The 26,830-nt window shown below is 40.8% G+C and overlaps 1 protein-coding gene across 9 annotated transcripts in view; it reads right to left on the minus strand.

Annotated features, from left to right (window-relative positions):
* Positions 1 to 422: 422 nt before the first annotated feature.
* Positions 423 to 26,830, minus strand: part of ADGRF1 (adhesion G protein-coupled receptor F1) — a 48,950-nt gene continuing 22,542 nt past the window's right edge. For 2 of the 9 annotated variants that reach the window (XM_023545107.2, XM_023545103.2), the window contains 11 exons: positions 26,452 to 26,625; positions 23,868 to 23,968; positions 22,813 to 22,871; positions 18,178 to 18,329; positions 16,836 to 16,999; positions 14,354 to 14,542; positions 10,453 to 11,826; positions 8,445 to 8,486; positions 7,359 to 7,418; positions 4,938 to 5,004; positions 433 to 3,643 (listed from right to left, as the gene is read on the minus strand). In XM_023545107.2, the coding sequence (XP_023400875.1) occupies positions 3,570 to 3,643; positions 4,938 to 5,004; positions 7,359 to 7,418; positions 8,445 to 8,486; positions 10,453 to 11,826; positions 14,354 to 14,542; positions 16,836 to 16,999; positions 18,178 to 18,329; positions 22,813 to 22,871; positions 23,868 to 23,968; positions 26,452 to 26,625 (2,456 nt within the window). In that variant the 3' untranslated portion in view covers positions 433 to 3,569. Of the gene's footprint in view, positions 3,644 to 4,937; positions 5,005 to 7,358; positions 7,419 to 8,444; positions 8,487 to 10,452; positions 11,827 to 14,353; positions 14,543 to 16,835; positions 17,943 to 18,177; positions 18,330 to 22,812; positions 22,872 to 23,867; positions 23,969 to 26,451; positions 26,626 to 26,830 lie in introns of those variants that run through there. The other 7 variants (XM_023545122.2, XM_023545112.2, XM_023545119.2 and 4 more) reach the window with 6 other exon arrangements.

Below are 26,830 nucleotides of genomic sequence, written 5' to 3' on the forward strand. Positions count from 1 at the left end.
CCCAGGATTGACTTTGAACCATTCTGCTCTTTAGTCCTATATTCCCCCATGTTATGGATTGAATTGTGTCATGTCCCCGCCCCCCCCCAAACGCGTGTTGAAATCCTAACGCCTGTACCTGTGAATGTCACCCTGTTTGGAAATAAGGGTTTCACTTTTGTTATGCTAATGAGGTCAAATGAGGTCAGACCAGCATGGGGTTGGTTCTAAACTTAATCCTTGTGAGTGATGTCTTATAAAAAGGGAAAACAGACATTGAGAGACACACACACACAGGGGGAAGATGGACACTATGTGAAAGCCCCTCTACAAGCCAAAAAAAAAAAAAAAAAAAAGCCAAGGAATGCCAAAATATGTCCAGGGCTACCTACACGTAAGGACCCTGCCCTATAGCCAATGCCCTGATTTAAACTTTTAGTCTCCAAAATCATGAGACAAATTCCTATTCTTTAAAGCTACCCACTTGTGGTATTTTTGTCATGGTACCCAGTAGGTAATTAAGACACTCTTAAGGTAGCTGGTGCTGCCAAGCCTTGAGCCTTTTGATGTTCTGTAGATGAAGCAGGTAGCTTCTTTACTTTCTTCACTGCTAGCTTAATATTTAGCTTTCTTGGGCCTACTAAGCAAGTTAGCATTCACCTGCCTGCTTTGCAAATTCTTTGCTGCTGCTGACTCTTTTCTATTTCTTAACCCTGGGAGCTCGTATCTGAGACTCCCAGTGATCTTATCCTCCCAGTGTTCATGCCTTTGTGAAATACCCTCTTCTTGAGTGGGGACAGGACCTATGATTTGGTTCTAATCAATAGAATATGGCTAAATAATGAGATGTCACTGATTTGTTAGCTGTTGTTAGGTGCCCTCAAGTTGGTTCAACTCATAGCGACCCTATGTACAACAGAACAAAAACTGCCCAGTCCTGTGCCTCCCTCACAATCCTTGCTATGTTTGAGCCCGTTCTTGCAGCCATTGCGTCAATCCACTTCATTTAGGGTCTTCCTTTTTTTCGCTCACCCTCCACTTTATCAAGCGTGATGTTCTTCTCCAGTTATTGGTCCCTCCTGATAACATGTCTAAACTAAAGTGAGATGAAGTCTCACCATCCTAGATTTCATGGAGCATTCTAGCTATACTTTTTCCAAGACGGATTTGTTCACTCTTCTGGCAGTCTATGGTATATTCAATATTCTTCACCAAAACCATAATGCATCAATTCTTCTTCAGTCTTCACTTCCATGATTGCCTTATATTATATAAGACTGCATCTTAAAAGCGGACTGGAGGAGGCTTGATGAGTTAAGTGGCCGTATTGGAGAAGCCCATGTGACAAGGCAGTGTGGGTAGGCTCTAGGATCCAAGAGCAGCCTCCAGCCAATAGTCAGCAAAAAGCCAGGGCTCTCCATCCTACAACTGAAAGGAAATGAATTCTGCCAACAACCTGAATGAGTTTGGAAGCAGATTCTTCCCAAGTCAAGCCTCCAAATGAAGACAGAGCCCAGGAAACAACTTGATTTTGACCTTGTGAGACCCTGAGCAGAGGACCCAGCTGAGAGGTGCCTGGACTCCTTACTCACAGAAGCTGTGAGATAATAAATGTATGTTGCCTTAAGCCGCTAAGTTTGTGGCAATTTTTACACAGTAGAAGAAAATTATTACAGTGTTTTTCTCTTTTTTATTACTTTATAGTTGTTTGAGTAGCATTTTGGGTGAGAGCTGAGGTTAATGTATGTATAGTGAGTTGGACAAACATACATGGTATATGATCAAAAACACTTACTATTATTATTATTTTTTGTCTCTCATCATCCTCATAAAATCTATTCAGTAGGAGAAGTTTCCCTCTCCCCTAGACATACACTTGAATACGGTCAGGCCATAGCAGCATCTTGGACACTTTAAATAGCCGAGACGCTCTCGGTTTGTTAATTAGGATGCCTAGTCTCATATAATAATAAAAAATACAAATGGTTCAGCATTACATTTTCCTTCTCCCTCACCTGGGTCCTGCGTTGGGCTGGCTATTTGCACTAGCACATCTTTCCTCACTGGTTGGCTTTTTTTTGGTTAGTTTTTCTCATTCTCCTTCCATCTTACCCTGGGCATTGAGGCTTCTGATCTCCCTGCCCCCAGCCTACGGGGAAGAAAGGTTTGCCTGAAGAGATGGAGTCACATTCATATGGTGTCAGGGCTCTCTGCACAATAACATTCTAAAGGAGGGTGTGTTCAAGGACCCTAGGTCAACAGACAGCACTGTTGATGGTGGGTACACCCAGGACTGCTCTGGACCCAGTGGCAAGGTGAGGCGAGCCTGGGTGGAAGTGCCCAGAAACACTGATACCATAAGCACTAGGAGCTTTAGAAGCATCTGAATAATAAGTCTTGGCGTGGGCATTGGCATTTCCAAAATGTGCAGGCAAGGAAGTGAAAATCCACCAAAGTAAGCCTGGTTCTTCAGGCAGTGTGAGCACTGTGGGGTCACTCAGGTGAGCCAATTATAATGGAAGTATAGAAGAGGAATATCACTTCACAAAGCGTCTACTAACCTGCTGCTCTAGATCTCACACAAAAGTGGCAATTGCTATACATGTTGATAACTTCTCAAAAGTACCAACAGTGTATGATGAAAGAAAACCAGAGTGTTTTGAAGTATCTCCCTGGAAGCCGACAATCAAACTCTCCCATTATTTGCCTCTTACAGAAATAGAATTCTGGGTGTGATGACCAATGTATCAGACCTGAGAAAGATTTCTTAGGATTGTTGGTAATTTTCAAGGCCATTATGGAACTGAAGAAATGAAATAGGAATCAAAAGCCTGAAAAAGTCCAGATTCCTTGTAACTAGCTTCGCAGTCTTGGGCAAGTCATTTCAGATCTCCAATTCGCTCTCTCCTCATCTCTGCATCAGGTGTCTCCTGGGGCACCTCACTTCGCTGGATTGGGGACCAGATGTAAATGCTTTGTAAACTGAAAAATACCACACTGCATATGAAATCACATTATTATACTTGCTGATAAATGGCTACAAAGCTATCTGAAATGGAAGTTTTCATGTTTATTTCTGAAGAACTTTTAAAGTTAAGTGACTGAACCAAAATAAAGCAAAAACAACATAAGATCCAACTGGAAAATTTGGGAGGAAAAAGCTTTTCTCTAAGAAACTTTCACCAGTGACTTTTTGACAAAAAAGTGAACTTGGTCCATTAATTTATCTAAGGCTGTTTCATGACGTTTCCAGATGACTGGCAATGCCACGTGAATGATGCTATTTTATGAAAAAGAAAGCCAGGTTTTACAGCAGAGAAGGCAGGTACGAGCGGCACAAACTCTAATAAAACAGATTCTTCTGCATTTACAGAGCAATTTCTCTGAATCCAACCACCTGAAAAATAAATCTTCTGTCCATTTAATTGAAGATGAAGGAGGCAGTGGTGAAGCCCCTGAGACCTCCTTGTTTTAGTCCCAAACTCCTAAATCAGAAAAGCCCATCTAATACTGAGCATAATTTCTTCCCAGGCCTTTAGCTCTAAATGTCAAGGTGCTCCAAAACTTCCTCGATTTTATGGCTCCTGGTCTTATTCAGTTGATAAAAATTGAGTCAGCATGACATCGTTTGAGGAGTCTCCAGTATGAGAAAGCGCGTAAGTGCCTGGGAGGGGAAAAAGAGGATACAAATTATTGCTGCTATGTTGAAATCAAACATCAGGCCAAAATATAAATGAGTCTATTTTTATCACGGGAGAGTTTTAGGAAGATATTACAAAAAAGATACAAAATGGGGTTGGTCAACATGCGCAGCATTTTGACTTCAAAGAAGCGTGCTTTTGTCGGACATCCCTTGTTTGAGAAGAGAAGCACCACGTTTTTCAGACATGCTGGAGAAAGAGATAAAGTAGATTCTATACCACAGAGTGTTATTTTGGGAAAGCACCTTAGTGATCTCTTTGTTTCATTTTAACTGATGGGGCAACATTTGTCAAAAAAAGGCAACCCCATTGCTATCCAGTCAATTTTGGTTCACGGCACTCCATGTGTTACAGAGTAGAACTGCCCCATAGGGTTTTCTTGGCTTTAATCTTTAAGGAAGCAGATCGCCGGGCCGTTCTTCCGCAGGGCTGCTGGGTGAGTTCGAATCACCAAACTTTAGGCTAGCAGCCTAGGGAAAACCATTTGTACCACCCAGGAATCCTCCAAAAATGTAAGGAGACTTGTAAAAAGCACACAGGCTGGTTAGTGGTAATGATGAGAGGACCCAAGAGTTCTGGGTGAGTGCATCTGCCAGACACTTGAACTTTACCTGGCATTTAAATAATTTTCATGGGAATCTAAAATGAGTTGCTCATTTCCCTACCCTTCTGAGTATATTAACATAATTTGACAGGAAATGGGCCTCAGATTCTTAACTTGTAATGCAATGTCTCCTTCTCCCTGCCCCCTTCTCTTCCAGAAATCGTGTGACTATTTGTAATATTTAAATATCGATCTTCCAGTAGCTGAATATCACAGACTTCAGTCACAGCCAACGTGTGAACACAGGAACAATGCATGCCGTTGACAGAAGAGACAGTGCTCGCTCACCTTTAGGAAAGGACGGATCTGAAGAACATGATTCATGTTAGTCTAACCGCACTCCTTCACCCCATAGCCTCACTGAGCAATGCCACAGATCTATATAGATCATGTCTAACCGGAGAAATGGGTGGCAAGTTGTGATGAAGTTGAAGGGTGACACTTGCTGGTTTCCATAAGCATCAAAACCCCAAAATTATTCTATTAGCCTTGAGCACACAATTCAGATGAACTATGGACATATGACCAGCTGATACTCTCAGACTTCTCAGATTAATTAAAAAAAAAAAATTGGCATCAGATTTTGTTCCCATGATCTATATTCATATTCTCTCTTTCCACCTTTTATTACCTTTGGTTTTATTGTAACTTACCTTTGTGTTGTAGTGGGTTGAAAGCCTGTGAGAATTTGGGTTTGGCAGATAAATCAGATGAGTTTTGCTGCATAAAAGAAAAACAAGTCATTTTAGACATTTCTAGTATTCTTTTAGTGACGGTCTGCATTTCCTCACTTCATGATGTAGCTTATGATCTCTCATCCCGTCCACATAATACACTTAACCTCTTGCAAGAAATTAGAGCGGTCACTTCCTTACTCTTCCTTCTAATTTCATCTATTTAACCTCTAAGAATTTATTTCTAAGTAAAGTTTGTGTTTCCGTATGTTCTTACGACTTCTAGCAACAAGCTAGAAAAATAGTTTAATGGAGATGTTATCCCTTTTTGTGTCAATGCTTCCATATTTTTTGTTTTATATGTTCATCTCTAGAAGTGGAACCACTGAAGAAAAACCAATACTCCTAGTAAAAGTGGTCTCCAGGTCAAGATTTGCCTTACTGTTGCCAATTTTAGGATTCAGATCTCTTTGTGAATTATCCTTCAGTCATTGGTGAAAAGACTACACAGAGTTCAAAAATTTAAAAACGGAATTATCAAACGGAAATAAAATATTCAAACCAAAAAGCATGCATGGGGGGGAGGGAAATAAAGGCATTAAGATATACTATATCATTTTTCCATTCATAAATGTATCATTCATGTATTCATTAATTTAACATGATGTATTGAATAATCTCTGTGTGCCAGGCACTATAGTAGGTACTGGGGATATTAGAAGGAGTGAGTTCCATTTCCTGCCACAGTACACATCATGAGGAAGCCGAATAAAGATAGGAAGAAAATATACTCATTACATGCAATAGGTAGCCCAGGGAAGGATCCCTAATTTTCACTCTGATGTCATGAGTACTGGCATGGCTTTAGAAGCATCTGGAATAAGAAGTCTTGGCCCAACGCTTTGTTTCTACAGCTGGGAAAATTGAAGCTCACGAGACGAAGTGACTTTCCTAAGACCACACATCCATTTGGTGACAGTCAGAAATACAGTCAGGTGTGCCAGCTCATGGGCTACTGTTCCAAAATGCACAGCAGTGCCCTCTACTATAAAATGCAGACCCAGGAAAAGTTTTTAATGTCAGTCCATAATTTCCTCATTGATATATATTTCAAAGGGTTTTATTGTCCTTTGTAAAATCGCTGAACATCCATGTAGGTTTGGATGCAGTGTGTTCAGTTGACTTATATCAAACTCAGAAATTTCTGCTTTAGAACTCTTTCTGAAAGGACCTCAGTGTATTACTGGAGCCATGGAAAGAATCTAAATCAAAGTCAAAAATACTAAATATGCATGTGAGCTCATTTATTTCTAATTATTCTTCCCTCATATGGGTAGCACTTTTGTGGCAAAGAATGAAAGAGGATGTTCATGGACTGAATTGTGTCTCCCCAAAATACGTGTCAACTTGGTTAGGCCATGATTCCCAGTATTGTGCGGTTGTCCTCCATTTTGTGATTGTAATTTTATGTTGAAAGAATTAGGGTGGGATTGTAACACCATCCTTACTCAGGTCACCTCCCTCATCCAAGGTAAAGGGAATTTCCCTGGGGTGTGGCCTGCACCACCTTTTATCTCTCAAGAGATAAAAGACAAGGGAAGCAAGCAGAGAGTGGGGGACCCCAGACCACCAAGAAAGTGGCACCAGGAACAGAGCACATCCTTTGGACATGGGGTCCCTGCTCCTGAGAAGCTCCTTGACCAGGGATGAGTGAGGACAAGGACCTTCCTCCAGAGCTGACAGAGAGAGAAAGCCTTCTCCTGGAGCTGACATCCTGAATTTGGATTTGTAACCTACTAGACTGTGACAGAAAAAAATTCTCTTTGTTAAACCCATCCACTTGTGATATTTCTGTTACAGCAGCACTAGATGACTAAGACAGAGGAATCCTGTATTTTCATATGAACCTGTCAGTTTGTAGACTTAAGACCTGAAATTGCAAAGGATAAAGTACCAGTGTAAGAGATAAAATTTAGAGAACATTTTATATATCAGAAGTTAATCAAGGCCTCCCCGGTACTACCTTTCTAGAGAAGAAAACACAGGCTATGTAGTGTTCAGGAAGCCAGGCAGAGAAAAGGGTCCTACTGGTTCTAGACTGCAGGAGACAAGTCAGACTGAAGCAAACGATATTGCTCAAAGGTGTTCGCTCATAAAGAGCACCCACAGACGTCCATGCCTGAGAACACTTGTAGCTTTCCATTCCTTTACATTCATTCATTCACTCACTCAACAACTTTCTGTTGAGTATCTACCAAGGGGCAGGCGTTGTGCCAGGTAACAGGAAAACAATGGTGAAAAGGGTTTACTCAAAAATGGGCTTGCTGTGGGACTGCATAAAGACAGAAATGCAAAACTAGAACTTCATGCATCGGATCCATGGCACTGGGAGATAATTACCTTTGATGGTTGCTTCCAAGAGATGAATGGGGACAACTTGTTGAACAGAAGTTGTCGCAGCTATAAGGACAACAAAGAAATATTGAGGAGCTACATGTATACAGCCATACATAGACAAATCAGAAACAAAACTGCATAACTAAAATTGTTATTTAACAGTAGTATTTCTTAGGAGCATTTAATAGACCATAAACATGGATATCTGATGGAAGGATTTATTTTCTTAGATTTTTTTGCCTATAAACGAAATCAGGATTAAACAAAGAACAACAGTACCCAAAGCCATAATAATTCAGATTCCAGACATTAGTAATTGGCAATAATTGCTAAGTTGAAGTTTATCTTTGAAGTAAAGGGTTTCCTAACCATACAAATGGTGCAGACAAGGGAATTATTTAGTTCAATGAAGTGTAACAAATTGCTTCTTGGTAAACAGGGCTTGTGTGTGTGTAACGATTATGCTAATTACAAATAATTCTTAGCTTCTTATTAAAACAAAGACTCCTTTATCTCTATTAGCTGACTGCCTTTACTTCTCTCAACAGAGTTACTCAGTGTTTGGGAAAAATAATGAAACAAATTTAGTTTTAAGTTCTCTTTTTCTCCTGCACTTTACCTAAACTGGTTCTTTCATTAAGCATTTTATTTAATGTTAGAGGCTGTTTAACATTTCTGTAAAACTCTGCAAATGGAGAAGTAGATATATCTTTTGGCATATTCTAAGGAGGTGGACAGATAAAATAAAGGAGCAACAGGGAATTCACCCCTAAGAAAGATCACAGTTCTTGAATTTTTGCCAAACCATAATATAAGGTAGAAAAATTAAAGACAAAAATGCTCCCTGTACTGTGGTCTATAATGTTCACAAAACATGTTGTGATGAGTTCTAGATAGCTTTATTATCATCAGTGACTGTTCAGTTCTTTTGTCTCTTGACTGAACCTACCTTTTGTAAAATTATAGAATATTATTCCAAAAGTACCCATAATCCAACCCTCTAACTGTGTAAGTGAAGCCCCAGAAGAGAAGAGGAAGGATTTAAAGATGCCTGGGTTAGAGGGTGAAGAGAGAAGTGGCTGCACATACCTTACTATCCAAGAGCATTCCAAAACATAAGATGAAAAACCCCTAAAAAATAAAAAAAAGAAATTGATCATGTGTATTGTACTCTTTTCCCAGAAAATAAGTATTGATATGTAATATGTAATGCTTATGTCATCCAACATCAGGTTTGTTTTCTTGTCTGTCTCATTAATAGACTGTAGGCTCCTTGAAGGTACAAATCAGAAATTTTATAAGTGTATAAATAAATGATTGAGTGAAAGAAGTTTTAAATGCATGTGGAACTTCATTTCCCACCTCACTGTGTCATTCGCGACCTGAAATGAGTAGCTTCCATCTGCTTCTGTGTCAGTTTTCTTCAGACCAGGCATTTAATAACGATCGCTGAGCATCGGTGATGGCAGCAGAAACTGAAATCCAACCCTATGGCCGCATAGACAGAGTTGACCTGTACCAGCACCCTTTCCATCAAAACCAGGGAACCCTTCACAGAAGCCTTTTTAGAGCTTAAAATCCTCCTTCCCACCAGAACAACCTCAGGAGGTGCCTCTTTAGACAGCATGTCACCATAAGCTTGCCTTCCCACTCCCTGACACCATCCCTATCCATGATTGCGATTTCTAACCCATTACCGTCGAGTCAATTCTGACTCATTGTGACTCTATAGGCCAGAGCAGAACTTCCGCAGAGGGTTTCCAAGGCTTTTGCTATGAGGTGGAATTGGCTCAACGGCAACAGGGTTAATCTTTGCAGAAGCGGCCCGAGGAGGGATTGTTGGGTTTGAATCGCCTACCTTTCGGTTAGCAGCTGAGCTCTTAATCACTGCACCACTGGGACTCTTACTATCCCTAAAAATTAACTAGCACCTGAAGTATATGGGGAACCAGCTGCTTTTAAGAAACACCTATTGAGCATTTACTATCTGCCAGACACCCTGCTAGGTGCTAAATTATCTCACTTAATCCTCACGTTTACTCTATACTATTATTATCATCTGCCTTTAACAGAGGAAGTGAGGGGCAGAAAGATTAGGTAATTTGTTAGAGGTCATATAGCTGGCAAAGTGATATATCTGAGCCCAGATTTATTTAACTCCAGTACACAAATCACTTCCCTGAGCCTTCATTGTCCAGAGGTAGTCAGGCAAGACCTATACTGAACCAGAGTTGAAGGTTATCTTCCAGGTTCCTCAAAACCTAAGGATTACTTTGTCCACCTACTCTCTGTACACTCTAGTTGTGACATGTACAGCCCATCCTTTGCAGCAGGCTTTGGCGAACTTTTTCTGTAAAGGGCAAGAGATTAAATACTGCAGGCTTTGCAGGCCTACACTCTGTCACAATTACTACTTGGCCATAGTAGAGCAAAAGCTGCTATAGACAATATGTAAATGACAGGCGGTGGCTGTGTTCAAGTAAAACTTTATTTACAAAAACAGGCTGTTGGCCGTAGTTTGCCAGCCCCGGCTCTATTGCACTCTAGGGACTTCCTTTGCACCATTCAGAGTCCACAAGCCCTCTCGATTTATTTCCCTTTCTCTGTCCACTTTCTTACAGAGGTCTACACAAGAAAAAGAGGATTTAGTCAGCAGCAAGAGGGATTAATGTTAGTTATGTGAACTCTAATAGTTTAAAACCCTAGAATGGATTACTGAAGGATTCAAATATTCTGTTTCAGCATGACAGTAACCACTAGGGAAAAATGAATTTTTTTTTTCTTTTCACTTTTTCATGCAGCTTTAGTTATAGTCCTCCTGGAGACAAAAAAAAAGGGAGATGGATAAGGTGGCCATCAGAGTGACCTTAGTAGCCAAAATTCTCCATCATTAGTCCCATCACCTGATGAGATAATAACGAAAAACTAAGCCCATTGGGGTTGAGTTGATTCCCACCCACAGCAATCCTATAGGACAGAGCAGAATTGCCCCACAGTGTCTCCAAGGAGCGGCTGGTGGATTTGAGCTGCCAACTTTTGGTTAGCAGCGATCTCTTAACCACTGTGCCACCAGGGCTCTAAATCTTATTGTTCTCACCTGAAATGCATTGAGTAAGGCAAAAATAACATGCCAAGCCAGATTCTGGCTGTCCACCATAGTTCCTATGCCAAAGCCCCAGGTGAGCCCCAGCAGAGGCGTCAGGATAAGCAGGCTCTTCCCCATGCGGATGACAGTGGCCTTGTCATCCCGGCTCATTCCTTCTCCAACAGCTGGCCTCCAGAGCTTCATTAGAACTAAAAACATCACAACCAAATTCACAGCCACAATAGTCAGTGCGGGAATAACGAAAGCCAAGAGAGGTTTGCTCCCATCGGACCAGTTAAGCCAACACACGTCTTTCCTTTTGTAGCCGTTGCTAGGTTGTGTGACTGCAATGGTGATGACAGCTATAACCAGAGGACACCCGTAGCCCATGCAGAACCCAACAGCCATCATCACAGGCATGGTCATGTGATGGAACACAAGGATGATCCGATAAGCCAGGAGGATACCGAGCATGAGCATCCAAAAAAACAAGGAGAGGTAGAAAAAGTGTGTAAAGAACACTGCAGCTATGCAAACTCCAGAAGGGTTTGCCATGGTATCCACAGTGGCAGCAACAATAAACCAAACATCAGCAATCAGGAGAGACAGGGCTATGTTCACCATGCAAATATGACGTGTGTGCGAAGTTTGGTTTTTCCTGAACTGCTTCCAAAACAGAGCCTCAATAATCAGGCATAAGATGAGACTTCCAATGGAGATTCCCAGTCCCGCATAGGTGATCCATTGCACAACGGGGATGATGGCAGTGGAGACAAAGGGTGACATTAGAAAGGAGAAAGAGGTCAGGTGAGTACATCGGCAGGTCACGGTGTCTGCAGTTTCATTCACTAGGTGGCAGCCTGCGTTGTCCCACAACAAGTGGCTGAAATCCCAGAACACACACTGAGGCTGGCTCAGGTTAGACTCTATCTTGGAAAAAATCAGGAAAATTTCATTTACAGAATAGTTGTGGATAACAGTGGTTATCACAGGCCCATTGACCTGAGCATTTCCATTTTTGGTGACCGGTAGAATGTTCCCCAGGGTCAATGAGGTCATGCTGATAATAGTTTCAGGAAGGGATTTCTGGAATTGGTCTGACCCAATTAACACTTGGCCTCTGATGGGAATGGAGGTATTTTGGGGTGACATTTCAGCCTGATAGTTGTAACCTTTCATGAGTTGGCTTTTGGTCACAGGAATTCCTTTCCAGTTTATGAATTCCCTAGAAAAATTCAGAGGCAGAGCTGTTGGAGGTACCAGAGAGCTAATGCTTTCTAATGTCTCCAGTAACTGTGAGCTGGCGTGCTTTTCTTCCTGCAGCAATATTGTCCAATTGGTTACCAATGCTGAATTAAGAACACGGTCAGCTACACTGATAACATCCTGAAATACAAGCATGGAAGTTAGTTTGTATTATGAGAACACAGATAAGAGGACGAAAGAGTAAACACTCATTATTATTAAGGATGGGAAAAATGCCCAGAGAATTGACTCTGTTGAGGACCAAATAAAATTCATGACTTAAATTCTGTTTACTTGCTCTGCATAGTAGGAGCTTTGGGTTCAGAAAGGGGTTGCCAGAACCAAATAATTACATTGCAGGTTTTCTTAGTTACCTAGTGTTGCTGTAACAGAAATACCACAAGGGAGTGGTTTTAATTAACAGAAATTTATTTTCTCACAGCTTAGGAGGCTGGGGGTCCGAATTCAGGGTGCCGGCTCTAGGGGGAGGCTCTGTCTGTGCACTCTAGGGAAAAATTCTTGTCTTTCAACTTCTCTAGCATTCTTCTGTGTTCCTTAGAGATTTCTACGTGACATCTATCATTCTCTCTTTCGTGTTTGCTTGCTTCAGTGCCTAATCTGCTCTTTTATATGTCAAAAGTGATAGGCTTCAAACACACCCTACACTGATATGGCCTCATTAACATAACAAAGAAAACCACATTCCCAAATAGAATTACATCCACAGGTATAGGCCTTGGGATTTACAACACAGATTTTGGGAGGATGCAATTCAGGGCATAATAAAGGGCGATCACCCCAGGGTATTTGCAAACAAACCGGGATTTCAGCACGGACAAAAAGAATCCCCTGATTTAGACTACACAAGTGTGCATTTCCTCCTGAGATGGCAAAAATGACTGCATTATTACGTAGGCTGAGGCTCAGAGACTGAGACATGTAACTGCTTTCCCATATTGCATTTATCTGGCTTACATCAGAAGTTCTAAATACATGTCATGGAGGTTCAAGTTTTAATTCACGTTTATGTATGCTTTGTGGTTTACTAAAAACCCAAAACCAAATCCATTGACCTCAAGTCGATTCCAACTAATAGAGACCCTATAGGACAGAGTAGACCTGCCCCATTGTGTTTCCAAGGCTGCAAGTCTTTACGGAAGTAAACTGCCATAACTTTCTCCCGTGGAGCAGGTGGTGGGTTTGAACTGACAATCTTTTGGTTAGCTGCTGAGCACTTAACCATTGTGCCACCAGTGCTCCTTTGTCGTTCATTAGCGAATATAAAACAAAATCCTTAAAAACAGAGCTGGAGAAACAAGGAGGTATTGAATTGTTGGAGGTTTTAAGGGTCAGTCTTAGTTTAATGTTCCCTGGGTGGTGCAAACAGTTAATGTGCTCAGTTGCTGACCAAAAGGTTGGCGGTTCAAGCCTACCCAGAGGTACCTCAGAAGAAAGACCTGGCCATCGACTTCCAAAAAACCAATCACTGACAACCCTGTGGATTACAGTTCTACTCTGACAACCATGGGGTGGCCATGAGTGGAAATCGACTTAGACTTGAAAGCAACTGGTTTTTTTCTTAGTTTAAGAGACTCCTTTTCCAAGCAATTCCCACAGCATCCTTTCTCTCTTGTTTATCCCTTGGGTTCCCAGGCATTCGACCTCCGGCAGCTTGCCACTGCAGCTAAGTATCACCCAAACCCAGCTTTTTGTGGCTTCTGGAGCAGATTCTGGAATGTACTTCTTCCATTGCCCCCAGGAACCTCTGCTTTCTTTTAGTTTGTGTTTGTCTGCTCTGTTTTCTGCCCTTCATTTTATTTTTAGCCTTTTCATGTCATTTTGTTTTAGTTGGTTTCTTGGAAATAATGTGGGGTCAAATTTTTTTTTAAAACATCTGAGCATTTTTTCTTTAATCAAGGGAAATTATTCATATTTAATGTCATCTTTGATGTGATGTCCACTATAAGCAGTTAAGTGGGTCAGTATGCATTACAATATATAATACAATCTTACAAAATACTGTATTTTATATTTAGTACGCACACATGTAAAACATTTGGAAAGATATTTATTTAACAAATATTTACTGACTAACTGCTATGTGTCACTTGTTACTCTTCTACACATTAAAGCTGTATCTGAAATGTTAGCTGTGACTATTCTAGAGTGATCATATTGCAGGTAATTTATTTTCTTTTCTGCTTATTTGCATTTCTTATATGATCAGATATTATTTGTGAGGTTTTTTATTTTAATTTTTAAATATCCAAACTCAGTCTTGAATTCCCCAGCCTAGAGATGGAATTTTTTTTTTTTTTAATATGTACTACTAAAAGTCAGTTTATGGCTTATAGGAAATAATCATTATAAATTGCAAACATATTTTAAAAAGTTGGCACCTGTGTCAAGCAGTGCAAAGATTTATCCATTTCCCTAAGCCAGGTCCTTCCTGGACAGCCTGCTTAGAGGTAGCTCCCTCTTACTTTGAGCTCACACGATTGATCCCATGAGTTTCTCGTACACTACAGAGAAAGAAGTGATGCTCACATTACGGCTGTTACTGGATTCTTTAGTATTTCCTAGTAGTTCCCTATGGTTCAGGCTTTCGTTATCCCTTCTACGAGATCAAGCATTTAAAGTGAGCGGTTCAAGCACAGGCAGACCATACCTCCATTGTTGAATTGGACACCTTGAAATGATTTGCCAGCGACAGGGATGAAACGTTTCCCAGGATTGACACCACTGAAGCTAGAGTCCCAGCTGTGGTTGACGGGCTTTGCTCAATGATGACTGAAAGATTTTGCACCAAGGATGACATGGTTGCCTCGGTGGCGTTGCCCAAGATCGCACTGAAATTCTAGAAGTAAAAATGGTCTAAGTTCTAGAAAACAATGTCTTTTATCTAATTTCAATCAGGTTTCTTGGCCACATATAACTAACACTTGCATGGTGCATTATAATGTAAGACAATTACGTGATGATGATAACAACAATGACTGTTATGTAGTGTTTTCTACATTCCAGACACTGTACTAAATGCTTTGCAGGGATTCACTGAATCTTTTCAACACTTTGAGGGAGGTACTGTTATAATTTTCATTCTATAGCTAGGGAAACAAACTGAAGAGATTCATTAATAAGACTTTTTCATGTAACTTGTTATCCTGATTACAAAGAAATTGATGTTTAGTGAGATTCCATAACTTCCCAAAGAGTACACACCTAGTAAGTGGAAGGGTTTGGCCTACTGACACTAAATCCTATGTTGTATTCACTACGCTATGCTGAAAAATCCTGGTAGGATGAGAAGACAGAGGGACATACATGGAGATTTGGCTACTGGGCCTGTGTCAGCTCCCATTTTATACTGGATTTGGAGTTTTACTTCTCCCTTAGAACTTCCATCTGCTTCCAGTATACTGGGCTAACTTGGAAGACAGGAACAGAGAAGCGCCCCTTCCAATCAATCCCATGTCCACCCAGAAGCCCTGATCCCACCCGTACTCCTGCTTGCTCTTCTCAGCTGACAGCACTGTTCTCTTCCTGGGGCATTTGGGATCTGCCTGCCCCCACAGTCCCCCGCCAGGCAGGTATGTCCCTGGGGTAGCCTAGTTCCACATATTGCCCGTGTCTAGAATTGAGTCGAAGAAGATCAGAGCAAGAATACAGCCAGGAGGTCGTGTGGTCTAATCCTTCTCCCCAGTTTGCAGATATGGAAACTGAAGTCTGGAAAAGGAGAAGCAAACAGTTCACAGTCCCTGGATAAATACGAGTCCAGGGTCCTTTACCGCAACAGTGGGGTCTCCAACTGGGATAGATGTTCTGCTCAATACAAAGATTTTCACCTGTAGGATGGTGGCCATGAGCCAGTCTCAAAATCCCTCTACTTTATCTCTTGAGTTCTCCTTCTGACCCCTTCTTTCTATCTAGATTGTCTTCCATTATTGAAACTTCCTAAGAAAACATCAGGGGCCCTGGTGGCGCAGTGGTTAAGCTCTCAGCTGCCAATCAAAACCAGTTCGAACCCACCAGCTGCTCCTTGGAAACCCTATGGGGCAGTTCTACTCTGTCTTATTGGGTCACTATGAGTTGGAATTGACTCCACAGCAATGGGTAAGACAGTGTCATGTGTAGGTCAGAGCACTGAACTGGGGATCAGGTGGTCATGCTTCTAGCCCCAACACTATTGCCAGCAGCGTGACCTTTAGCCCTTTGATCTTCTATTTTCTAATTTATAAAAGGAAGTTGGTAACTCAAATGGTCCTTAAGATCCATTGCAATTCTCTCATTCTGTATGGTCACCCCTGCCTGTCCCACTCTCTGCCCTGATTTCTGACTCACTAGCTTCTGAGTCACACCTTCACTTTGACCTTTTATTCTCAGCCTTCTGGACTTCTGATGCTAACTTATTTGTGGTCCTGTTGTTGCTGATGTTGTTAGGTGCCAGTGAGTTGGTTCTGACTCACAGAGACCCTATGTACTACAGAACTAAACACTGCCTAGTCCTGAACCATGTTCACAATTATTGTTATACTTAAGCCCATTGTTGCAGCCACTGTGTCAATCCATCTCATTGAGGGTTTCCTCTATTTCCAGTGACCCTGTACTCTACCATGCGTGATGCCCTTCTCCAAGCACCGATCCCTCCTGACAACATGTCCGAAGTATGTAAGACGCAGTTTTGCCATCCTTGATTCTAAGGAGCATTGTGGCTGTACTTCTTCCAAGACAAGCTGTGGTCCTACCATCAACCATATATCTCCTCTGCTTTGATGTATGCCTCTGAAGCACCACTTACCACCCAAACCATCAATTCTGACCTTTTTCTGGCCATCTCAGCTCTGCCATTTACGCCCACACTCTCTTGCTTTACCAGGGTCTGAGCCTGGTGATGTACTTCCGAAAGGTCACAGCCATTGAAAACCCTATGGAACACAGTTCTACTCTGACACACATGAGGTCGCCATGAGTTGGAATCAACTCGACAGCAAATGGTTTTTTAAAAATTGTTTTGGATGTCATCCTGGCCTTCTGTACACTGAACAACCATATAAGTTGTTACATTTTACCCTGTACCTGGCCATGCTCACTGGGGCATGCTCACTGTGAAACTCAAAACCATGGCAGTGTACCAGGTAGAAATGCTTCACCTTCTTCAGTTCCTCCAGCTGAGAGAGTACACAGTTCTCCCTGATGACTTGCCACCCGGGGGACTGGCACCTGGCAATGATGTTTCCAGTGTAGCCTTTGCTACAGGGCAGGGTATACTCATCATTCTTGGACCCAAATCCAAAGACAATGTTGTTACACTGGGCTGGAAAAGAAAGGAAACAAAGGAAAAATGGCTCTGGAATACCGTGGCTCTCTATGAAACCATGTAGAAGTATTTAAATGCTTTGAAAATCATATTTTCAGAGACAAAATCCAGGTAAAATTGAGAAGTAGGAAAAGTTTATCTTTGATGCCCAGATTCTTCCATATCAGCACCCTGCCGTCTTCCTGAAGCAAGGTTTGTCCCTTTCCCTCCAGGTGCCAGGTCTATGTCAACAATCTCACTTTCAGTGGGCCAATAACTACTGTTGGTTGACATAGGGCTGGGCATGATGATTCTCTGGAAATCTTTGCAACCTTCAAGGGAATTCTAGAAAATAAGAAAATCTTTGAGACCCTATGGAACAAAGCAGTAACGATATGGTCAAAAGATGGGAAGTTGGATAAGGAGATGATACTTCCTACTTTACATCCCTTTAAAAGCTTCTCCCGTTGTGACTAGCCACTGATTCTTCTTGCAGATGGCTTAGTAGTATATTCTTACAATGATTGGGGCTGGGAGATAGAAACAGTGAATGGGAAATCCACAAGGGTTGTGATTTTTGTTTGTTTTCCCACATTACTGTATCTTAAGTGCCTAGAACCCAGTCTGGCACACTTCAGACACTTAGCATACATTTGTCAAATGAGTGCTGTTTAAAGAAAATGGCCCAGATTTTGACTGGAGAGGCTTAAGATTGATTATAAAGGAGTAAAATAAAAATATCTGAAAAAAAATATTGGGGTGTGCGTGTGTGTGTGTATGTGTGTGAAAGACCTGTATTACCTTTTCCAAACATTGAAAGAGCATTCTTTCCTTGGTTCCTGGGATTATGATTTAGAAACATTATCAGCCCCAGGGCTCTTTCAACATGTGTACCAGTAAACTATTGCTGAATTGTTTTCATCACAGCCTGCAGTGACATCAGTCTTCTACAACATTTACACTAAGAGACAGAGATCAGATTACTGATTAGCAAGGATCTGAAACAGTCAATAGAAGCTGGGTTTCATTGTGGTGGTGCTGGTGGATGGCTAAGAATTGCTGCCTGTTGTTACTGAGAGTCAGTTTTAGAACAATTGTGTATTGTAAACATCTCCAATCTACTGCCTAAGGACACAATGGAGCTACTAATTAAAGGACTCCCTTAACCTAAGCAGAGAACGGGAATTCAGTATTACCTTTTCCAAACACTCTGAAAGAGCCATCTTCTAATGGAAACAGCTTGTGGAGGGCTGCCTCAGCCTTCTCAGCCACCTGTTCAACAGCTGACAGCAGCTCTGATGGGCTGCTGGAACCAATGACTTCATATCCAACAATGATGCTTCCTTCCCTGCAATGAGTATGTGGACAGAAAAATGAGATTCATGCATTTTTTTTCATTCAGTCACTCAGTGCCTACTCTGTCTGTGACATTGGGTCCATAGGAATAAACCACACTGACTTGACCACTGCCTTCATGGAGCCTGCATTCTACCAGAAAAAACAAGTAAGAAACAAGGTACCACCAAATACATAAAACTGATTGTTGTTATTTTCAGTAGTTATGTTTTGTAAAGTCATCATGAACACTGAATTAACAAATACTGAACCATGGCTCCTAGGGAAAATACAAGGTTAGGTTCCTGTGAGCCTCTGGTCACAACATTTTCATCAATTGATTGATATATATCTTTTTTTTTATGTGTGTTTCTGTTTAAAGACACCTTATTCAATATACATTGTTAATTCATCACCACTGAGCTCACAGCCAACAGCACTATAACTTGTGCCTGAACGAAGCTTATCTAACAACATATTTTTTCCTGTAAGGTACACCACAGCCTTCTTGTGCTTAGAAACACCAGACAGCACTTCAGCACTACTCTTGGGGGCCATTTTAAATAGCAAAATCACCAACCAAAACACAAAAATGTGGAAAACGTGGCACTAAAAAGATCATGGAAAGGGCACCTATATTCAGTATGAGAGCTGAAACGAGAAGACAGAGGGTCACCTTCTTTGATCTCAGTTAGGAAAGTGCACATCAAGAAACTCAACTCTGCACATGTCTGTGAATGACTGTGAAAGTGCTGTGAGTATTGATTCGGGGTTACAAATACACTTTAGTGAGCAGGTGAATTTGCAAGTATGGAACTTACAAATAATGAGGAACAACTGTATATAATTACAAATTTGTTAAGTATTAATGAGAGACATGAACAGGTACAGTGATAAGAATAGCAGATAGGGGTGAGGCCCCACCTTAAATACGGCTGGTTGGGCAAGGTTTCTCTGTGAGGAGGGTCTTTGAAACTGAGGTCAAAAGGATGAGAAGAAAAGGCCAGCCATAAAAAGAGCACTGGGTTACCATGCCAGGCACAGAGAATAGCATGTGTGAAGATCCTGGGGCAGGAAAATGCCTGTGACTTTGACAAACTTAGACTAGTATGATTTAAATTCAATGAGCAAGGAAGAGAGCGGTAGATGATATTGGAAAGGTAGCCAGAAGCCGGGTCATATAGGGCCTTAGAGTTTGAATTTTATTATTTATTAAAAAGTTTTATTCTTCATTAAAAGGCAGTAGCGTCATCAGATTTATTTTTTAAGGTAGCCGCTCTGGTTGTTGTATAGAAAATAGACAAAAAGGGAAGCAATCATGGAAGCTGGAAGACTAGTTAAGAAAGAGATGATGATGGCTTGAACTATTTGGATAGTAGGGCAGGGGTGATAAGTGGTCAGATTCAGGTTGTTATTTGAATCTGACTTGCTAATAGAGCAGATTTCAGGTGTAAGGAAAAGAAACCAGTCAAGAATGGCTCCAAGGAGTGCAAAAACAAATCATGATATATTTATACAATGCAATACTGCTCAGCAATAAAAAGGAATGAACCACTGATACTCAGAAAAACAAAGGTGAGTCTCAAAGACATTATGTGGAATGAAAGAAGACAGACAAATGAAAGCACATACTGCATGGTCTCATTTATATGCAGTTCTGCAGGCAAAACTGATCCACAATCAACACCCATGGAAGCAGCAGTCAAAAAATCAAATAATGGATTGGATTGGGCAAATCTGCTGTAAAAGACTTCTTTAAAAAGTTAAAAAGCAAAGGTGTCACTTTGAGGACTAAGGTGTGCCTGACCCAAGCCATGGTGTTTTCAATCACCTTGTACCCATGTGAAAGCTGGACAATGAATAAGGAAGACCAAAGAAGAATTGATGCCTTTGAATTACGGTGTTGGCAAAAAATATTGAATATACCGTGGACTGCCAAAAGAACGAACAAATCTGTCTTGGAAGAAGTACAGTCAGTATGCTCCTTAGACACAAGGATGGCAAGACTTTGTCTCACATACCTTGGACATGTTATCGGGAGGGATCTCAGTTCCTGGAGAAGGCATCATGTTTGGTGAAGTAGAGAGTCAGCAAAAAAGAGAAGACCCTCAGTGAGATGGATTGCCACAGCGGCTGCAACAATGGACTCAAACATAGCAATGATTGTGGCAATGGCTCAGAACTGGGCAGTGTTTTGTTATGTTGTGCATAGGGTCGCTATGAGTCAGAACTGACTCGACAGCACCTAACAACAACAACAACAGGCAAAACTAATCTATGGTGATAGAAATCAGATCGGTGGTTGTTTTTGGTGCATAAGAGTATGGAAATTCCCTGGCAAAAGGCACAAGGGGAACTTCGGGGTGATGGAAATGTTCGTCTTGATGGGTGAGTTATAAAAGTACTTGTCAAAACCAGAGCTTCAAACCAGTTCCTTCCTGTTGGAATCCCTGCTGAGAATTTGCATGTCTAGTAAGTTCCCAGGAAAGGCTAATGCTGCTGGTTAGGGACCGATTCTGAGAACCACTAGTAGAGCAGTGGTTCTCAGAATTTATTATACCTAAGAATAACCTGGAGCTCTTGTTAAAATGTAGATTCTGATTCAGTATATCTGGGGTAGAAAAGTAAACTAGAAGAATAGCACTAGGTCACATAAATATTAATTATTAATTGATGGATGAGAACCTCCAAAGCTCCAATGGTCATTTTCTTAATCACTGCATTGAATTACCACTCACAATGTATAAATAAATCCAAATACCCTTTCATGTAGCAATGATCACAATGCTTTTGCATCAAAATGGCACTTCTGTAGTATTTGCGAAGTGTTTTCTTACCTAGTATCTCATTTGATTTAATGAGGTTAAATTAGTTCAGTGGATATTAACAGTCCTGTTTGACAGATAAGTAACTTGCAACAGTGAGAGATAAAGATTAGTTTCAAATCAAATATGTAGAGAACCCCGTGGCCATTGAGTCAATTGCGACTCATGTTGTTGTTATGTTCCAACTCATACCCATAGTGGTCCTATATACAACAGAACGAAACACTGCCGGGCCCTGTGCCATCCTCGCGATCGTTAAGCCCACTGCTGCAGCCACTGTGTCACTCCCACTTATTGAAGGTTTTCCTCTTTTTTGCTGCCCCTCTACTTTACCAAGCAAGATGTCCTTCTCCAGGGACTGATCCCCGGACTCATAGTGACCATATAAGACAGAGTAGAACTGCCCTGAAACTTAAATAGTTGTGTTTTTTAGATTTTTGCCTATTTCACTGTGATTTTGTCTACAAATTATTTGAGACAGCTTATAAGATATATACAATGGGATATAAGTTAGAAGTATAAATAGAAAACCAGGACCAGGGAAAAGAAAAATATGAATATTGAATAAAAAAAGTACTATGATCGAGTTTCAATTTTGTCTATGAGTTCTCAGACAACAAAGCCAAAAAGGAAAATACAACTAATTATATAGACTTAAGTGTAAGAGAAAAAGTACTTTCCCCAGCATTACATTTTAAAGAAAATTACTCATGAGAGACATTTTATAAGAACATGCAATAACTTAAAGGACAATGTCCAGGACAAGATATTTATAGAAAATGCTGCTGAAATTTTCCTATGGCTGTTCTTTATGTGAACTGTGAAAAAAATATAAGAAGTCAAGTTATCTGACCTCTAAGCCACTTCTTCTATCAAGCAGACTAATAATAGTTGGTAATCAATGCATACATGTCTAGCTAACCAAATAACTTTTGGAATTAAAGCATAAACAAAGGATAATTTACTAAATATTTATTTGCTATAGACAATGACTACTGAGTTTTGAACTATAATGTATGCATGATATGTACACAAAAATACAAAATTTTGCCCAAGGCTTCTAGCTCCAAATTACATGACATCATGCCCCCTGTGTTTGTGAAAGAAAAAAATTCCACCCCTGCCCCACCCTTCACCCCTTCCCGTATATTAAAAAAAAAAAAAGTTACCATCAAGTTGACTCTGACTCATGGTGACCACATGTGTGTCAGAGCAGAAGTGTGCTCCATATGGTTGTCAATGGCTGAGTTTTCAGAATTAGATAGCCAGGTCTTTTTTCTGAGGCCCCCCTGGGTGAACTTGAACTTTTAACCTCTCAGCAGCCAAGTGTGGTTATTGCACCACCCAGGGACTCCTTCCCATACATACACACCGAAATCTCTTGCTTGCTCCCAAGCTCTGCCCTACCACTGTGGTTTTTCAATTCTGGTCTCTGATTCCCAGCGTGGAGGATGATCCTCAATATTTACGTTCCTAAAGTCATTTAAATGAAAATCTAGGCTTTACTCTTCAGACTTTTTAAAGCATCATAGACCCTTGTTTAGTGTTAGTAAGAGTCCTACCAATTTCCGCTCTGTTTTCTCTCAAGGACACTTGGAAACAGCACTAGGCATTCTGCAGGGCTGGTCTACAATTCGGATGATGTCCCTCTAAGGCCATTGTGTTACTTACCGAAATTGGGTGACCCGAACTGACTCAAAACCTTGAAGTTTTTTGTATGCTTCTGTAAGCTTACAAAGAGAACAAAAGACAATATGTTGATCTTTGTCCTTACACTTGACAAAAGCATTTGAACAAAAAATGGACATGGACAATAAATAAACCAACAGAACAGCTGTGCAGAGGAAAGAGGTACAGTGGGAAAGGGCTGCAGGTCATACAACTGCAACAAATACATACAATTGTTAAAACTTATTTTTGAGGTTGCTAACTAATAAAGAGTGGGAAACCCTGGTGGCGTAGTGGTTAAGTGCTATGGCTCCTAACCAAAGGGTTGGCAGTTTGAATCCACCAGGCACTCCTTGGAAACTCTGTGGGGCAGTTCTACTCTGTCCTGTAGGGTCGTTATGAGTCGGAATCGACTCGACGGCACTGGGTTTGGTTTTTGGTTTCTAATAAAGAGTGAGTAACCAACTGCTGAGAATAGGGGATGAACTTGGTGCCAGATTATATAATAATTTCACCCAAATCCATTTCCTCCTCAAAGCTAAGCCATTAACATTCACAGGTACTTGTACCGAATCTATGTGCAAAATATTTGCCCATGTCTTCAGTTGGAACCACACTTGAATCATCCTAGGCGGAGGTGCTCCGATCTAGTTTTCTCGTGACCTTGTTATGATGTCTGGTTTTGCTCAGTAACTCACTTCAGCCTTTGATAAGAGAGACTGTATGGAATAAATTCTAAATGTTGGGGATTGAACTTAGTTTATGAAATGTTCTTTTGACAGATAAGATACATGAAATAATAAAGAAGCTTAGTATGATATTACCCAAATAAATGGGCCAAATTGAACACAAGAAAAGTAGAAAGAAGTCAACTGCTAAACTCTTGTAGAAGAAAGATGCTGAAAGTGTCTCAGTTGTTGACAGAGCAAATAACTGTTTTGTAACGACTCATTGAAAATTGATAATTAGGAACATGTATTAAACAGACATGTTAAATTAAAATCATATTCACTTAGGTTTAGCAAGCCATTCGTATGGAGTAAGTGGAAAGTACTTACTCGAATTTCAATTTCAGTTGTATATTTGGAGTATATAGCAGATGATGAATTCAAAAGATCTTTTGTAAATTTTTCATTAATTTTGAAACTGCCCCAAATCTCTGTGGGAAAAAAATACTTATAGATACAAAAGTTATTAACTGAATTTTATTAGTAGCATAAAAAAAAAAGTTGCTGGCAAGTAGATCTCAATCATAGTGACCTCATGCGTGTCAGAGTAGAACTGTGCTCTGTAGGGTTTTCAATGGCTGATTTTTCAGAAGCAGATCACCAGGTCTTTCTTTCAAGGTACCTCTGGGTGGACTCAAACATCCAACCTTTTGGTTACCAGCTGAGCCTGTCTGCACCACCTGGGGATTCCAGCATGAAATTACAGAGGTACAATTCAAAACTCATGTATTCAACAAGTGGTATTTTCATTTCTTTTCAAAAAATTAATTTTGGCCTGAAATAATATGGGAAGACTACTTAAAATCCCAGTTTTCAATCATGCAACTGGAACAGTAATGGGAAAGTGCTGTTAACTGAGATAAACTCACAAATAGGAAAATGTGCAGCCGCTCATGGGTGGCCCCAAAAAAGGCAGTCACATAACACTGGACTATGTCTCCATCCAGGAATTGAGTTTAAACATTGTCCCTGTTTAAAATATTTAAAAAATGAAAAATACCACTACTTACTAACTCCCAATAGGCCCCTACCTTACCTATTGCTAGTACTTTCCTGCCCTGGGACAGGTCTTCCCCCATCTCGGTATGTACAAATTCTGCTAATCCTTCATTCAAGGACTTCACAAATGCTACTTCCTCTGTGGAACCTTCCCTGATCCCCAAATGCAAACAGTTTCTCTCTCCTCTAAATTGCTGCAGTGTTTTACCTATGCTGCTCTCTCATCTACACATCTGTGCAGTCTCGTCTTCCACACTATGCTGGAAGCCCTTATGTGTGTAATCTATGCCTGATCCATCCTTGTATCCCTTGAAGTTTGATCAGACATTGCCTTAGTTATCTAGTGTTGCTATAACACAAATACCACAAGGGGGTGGCTTGAATGAACAGAAATTTATTTTCTTACAGTTTGGGTGGCTAGAAGTCCAAATTCAGGGCACCGGATCTAGGGGAAGTCTCTCTCTCTCTCTCTGTCTGCTCTGAGGGAAGATCTTTGTCTTTTCTCAGCTTCTGTTTCTTGGTTCCTTGGAGATCTCATGGGTGGCATGCATCTATTGTTCCCCATCTCTGTTTCCTTGCTTCCTTACTTAATCTGCTCTTTTTTTATCTCAAAAGAAATTGATTTAAGACACACTCTATGCTAACTGGAGCCATGGTGGCACTAACGAAAAGGTCAGCAGTTCAAATCCACCAGCTGTTCCTTGCAAACCCTATGGGGCAGTTCTACTTTGTCCTATAGGGTCGCTATGAGTTGGAATTGACTTGACGGCAACAGGCTACAATAATACTGCCTCATTAACATAACAAAGAAAACCCATTCCCTAATGAGATTATAACCATAGGTACAGGGATTAGGATTTACAACACATATTTTGGGCGTACACAATTCAATCCATACACACATAAACCAATCTTTCCAAAGGTAGGCTTTCATCAATATTTGTTGAAGAAATTATATTGTCTTCTTGTATTTCAGCCTGTCCTGCTCAACTAGATTGCTAACTCATATAGGGCAAGGGAAAGTGTCCTCTCAGAATTTACCCCAGATCTGAGTGTGAAGGTGGTACTTGATAAATGTGTTGCCTTAATCAGAATTACTGTGGTCTTGGGAAGGGGAAGGGGATCCCAGGATGCCCAGTAAAGCTGGGTTGTTTCAGGCTCCTTCCTTACACTTGCTTAGCTCCATCAACATTTGGAGTTTCACGATGAGTAGGGTAGTTCTTGAGGAAGCTTCTTAAAATCCTTTAAGACCTGGAGAACAGGTCATTTGGCTCACCTCATCATCCACCAAACATGAATCTAAGTCAGTAGTAGCTCCTTCCACTTACACTGGTTTCCTAAACTAGACTTTTAATTTTGCTTGGTTTTGGTAATACATTCAATACACATAACATATTTGTTGGCTATTTTGGAGCATTTCATTCAGTTTATTCACTATGTATTCCTCCTGCTTTCACACCTCTAAACTTCCCTTTTCTGGAGGTTGATGTTGGCAATATATACCTCTCTATATATCTATACCAATATTGATACCAATATTGATATCTCTATCTATCTATATATATGGCAAGAGGGTAGGAAGAAAATTATATTTACTTAAGCAGTTCTCCTACTGGAGATGTCAGTGACTTTCCCCAAATCTCAATAGAATTACAGAATTGCAGAGCTGGATGAACTCATGATGTTCAAATGTCAACTCAAGTTTCTGAATCTCCTGTATTTATAAAGGTCTGTGTCCAACCAAGACTAAAAGAGTATATCCTCACTGCCCTTCAACCTACCTGCAAACACTAGTTCTTCTCAGGGAAGCAAAGAACAATACGTGGGCAAAGAACCAGAGTCCCCTCTCTGTTGCATGCTGGTATGGGAGGGAACTCCAGCCCAGAGCTGCCCTCCTAGTGCTCCATGTGCTTACTTGTTTTCTCACAGAAACTGGTACTCTGATCGAGGTTGCTGCGATGACATTCACAGCTCTGGAGTGATCCTGTCATGTGAAGGTAGCATTTCTGGGGATCAAGGCACGTGGGAGGAAACCAGGCATAGCCATCTTCACAACCACACTGTAAGGTTCCATTCAGGCTGCTACAGTCTGTGTGAAAATAGAGTTTAGTTTCATGGAGTTTGGTTAATATGATGACTATTCCTGAATTCTGCTCCCTGGCTCTGACTCAGAGTCTGAAAGTAGTATTTCTTACAAAATGCTGAAAACAGATGGCAATATATTTATGATGAGGAAATGTCCAGTCAGTTGGCTCTGAGGTTGGTTATCAGAAACCTAAAACCAAAACAAAACC

This window comes from Loxodonta africana, chromosome 1, assembly GCF_030014295.1.
Source record: "Loxodonta africana isolate mLoxAfr1 chromosome 1, mLoxAfr1.hap2, whole genome shotgun sequence".
In the NCBI taxonomy this organism is placed as follows: Eukaryota; Metazoa; Chordata; class Mammalia; order Proboscidea; family Elephantidae; genus Loxodonta; species Loxodonta africana.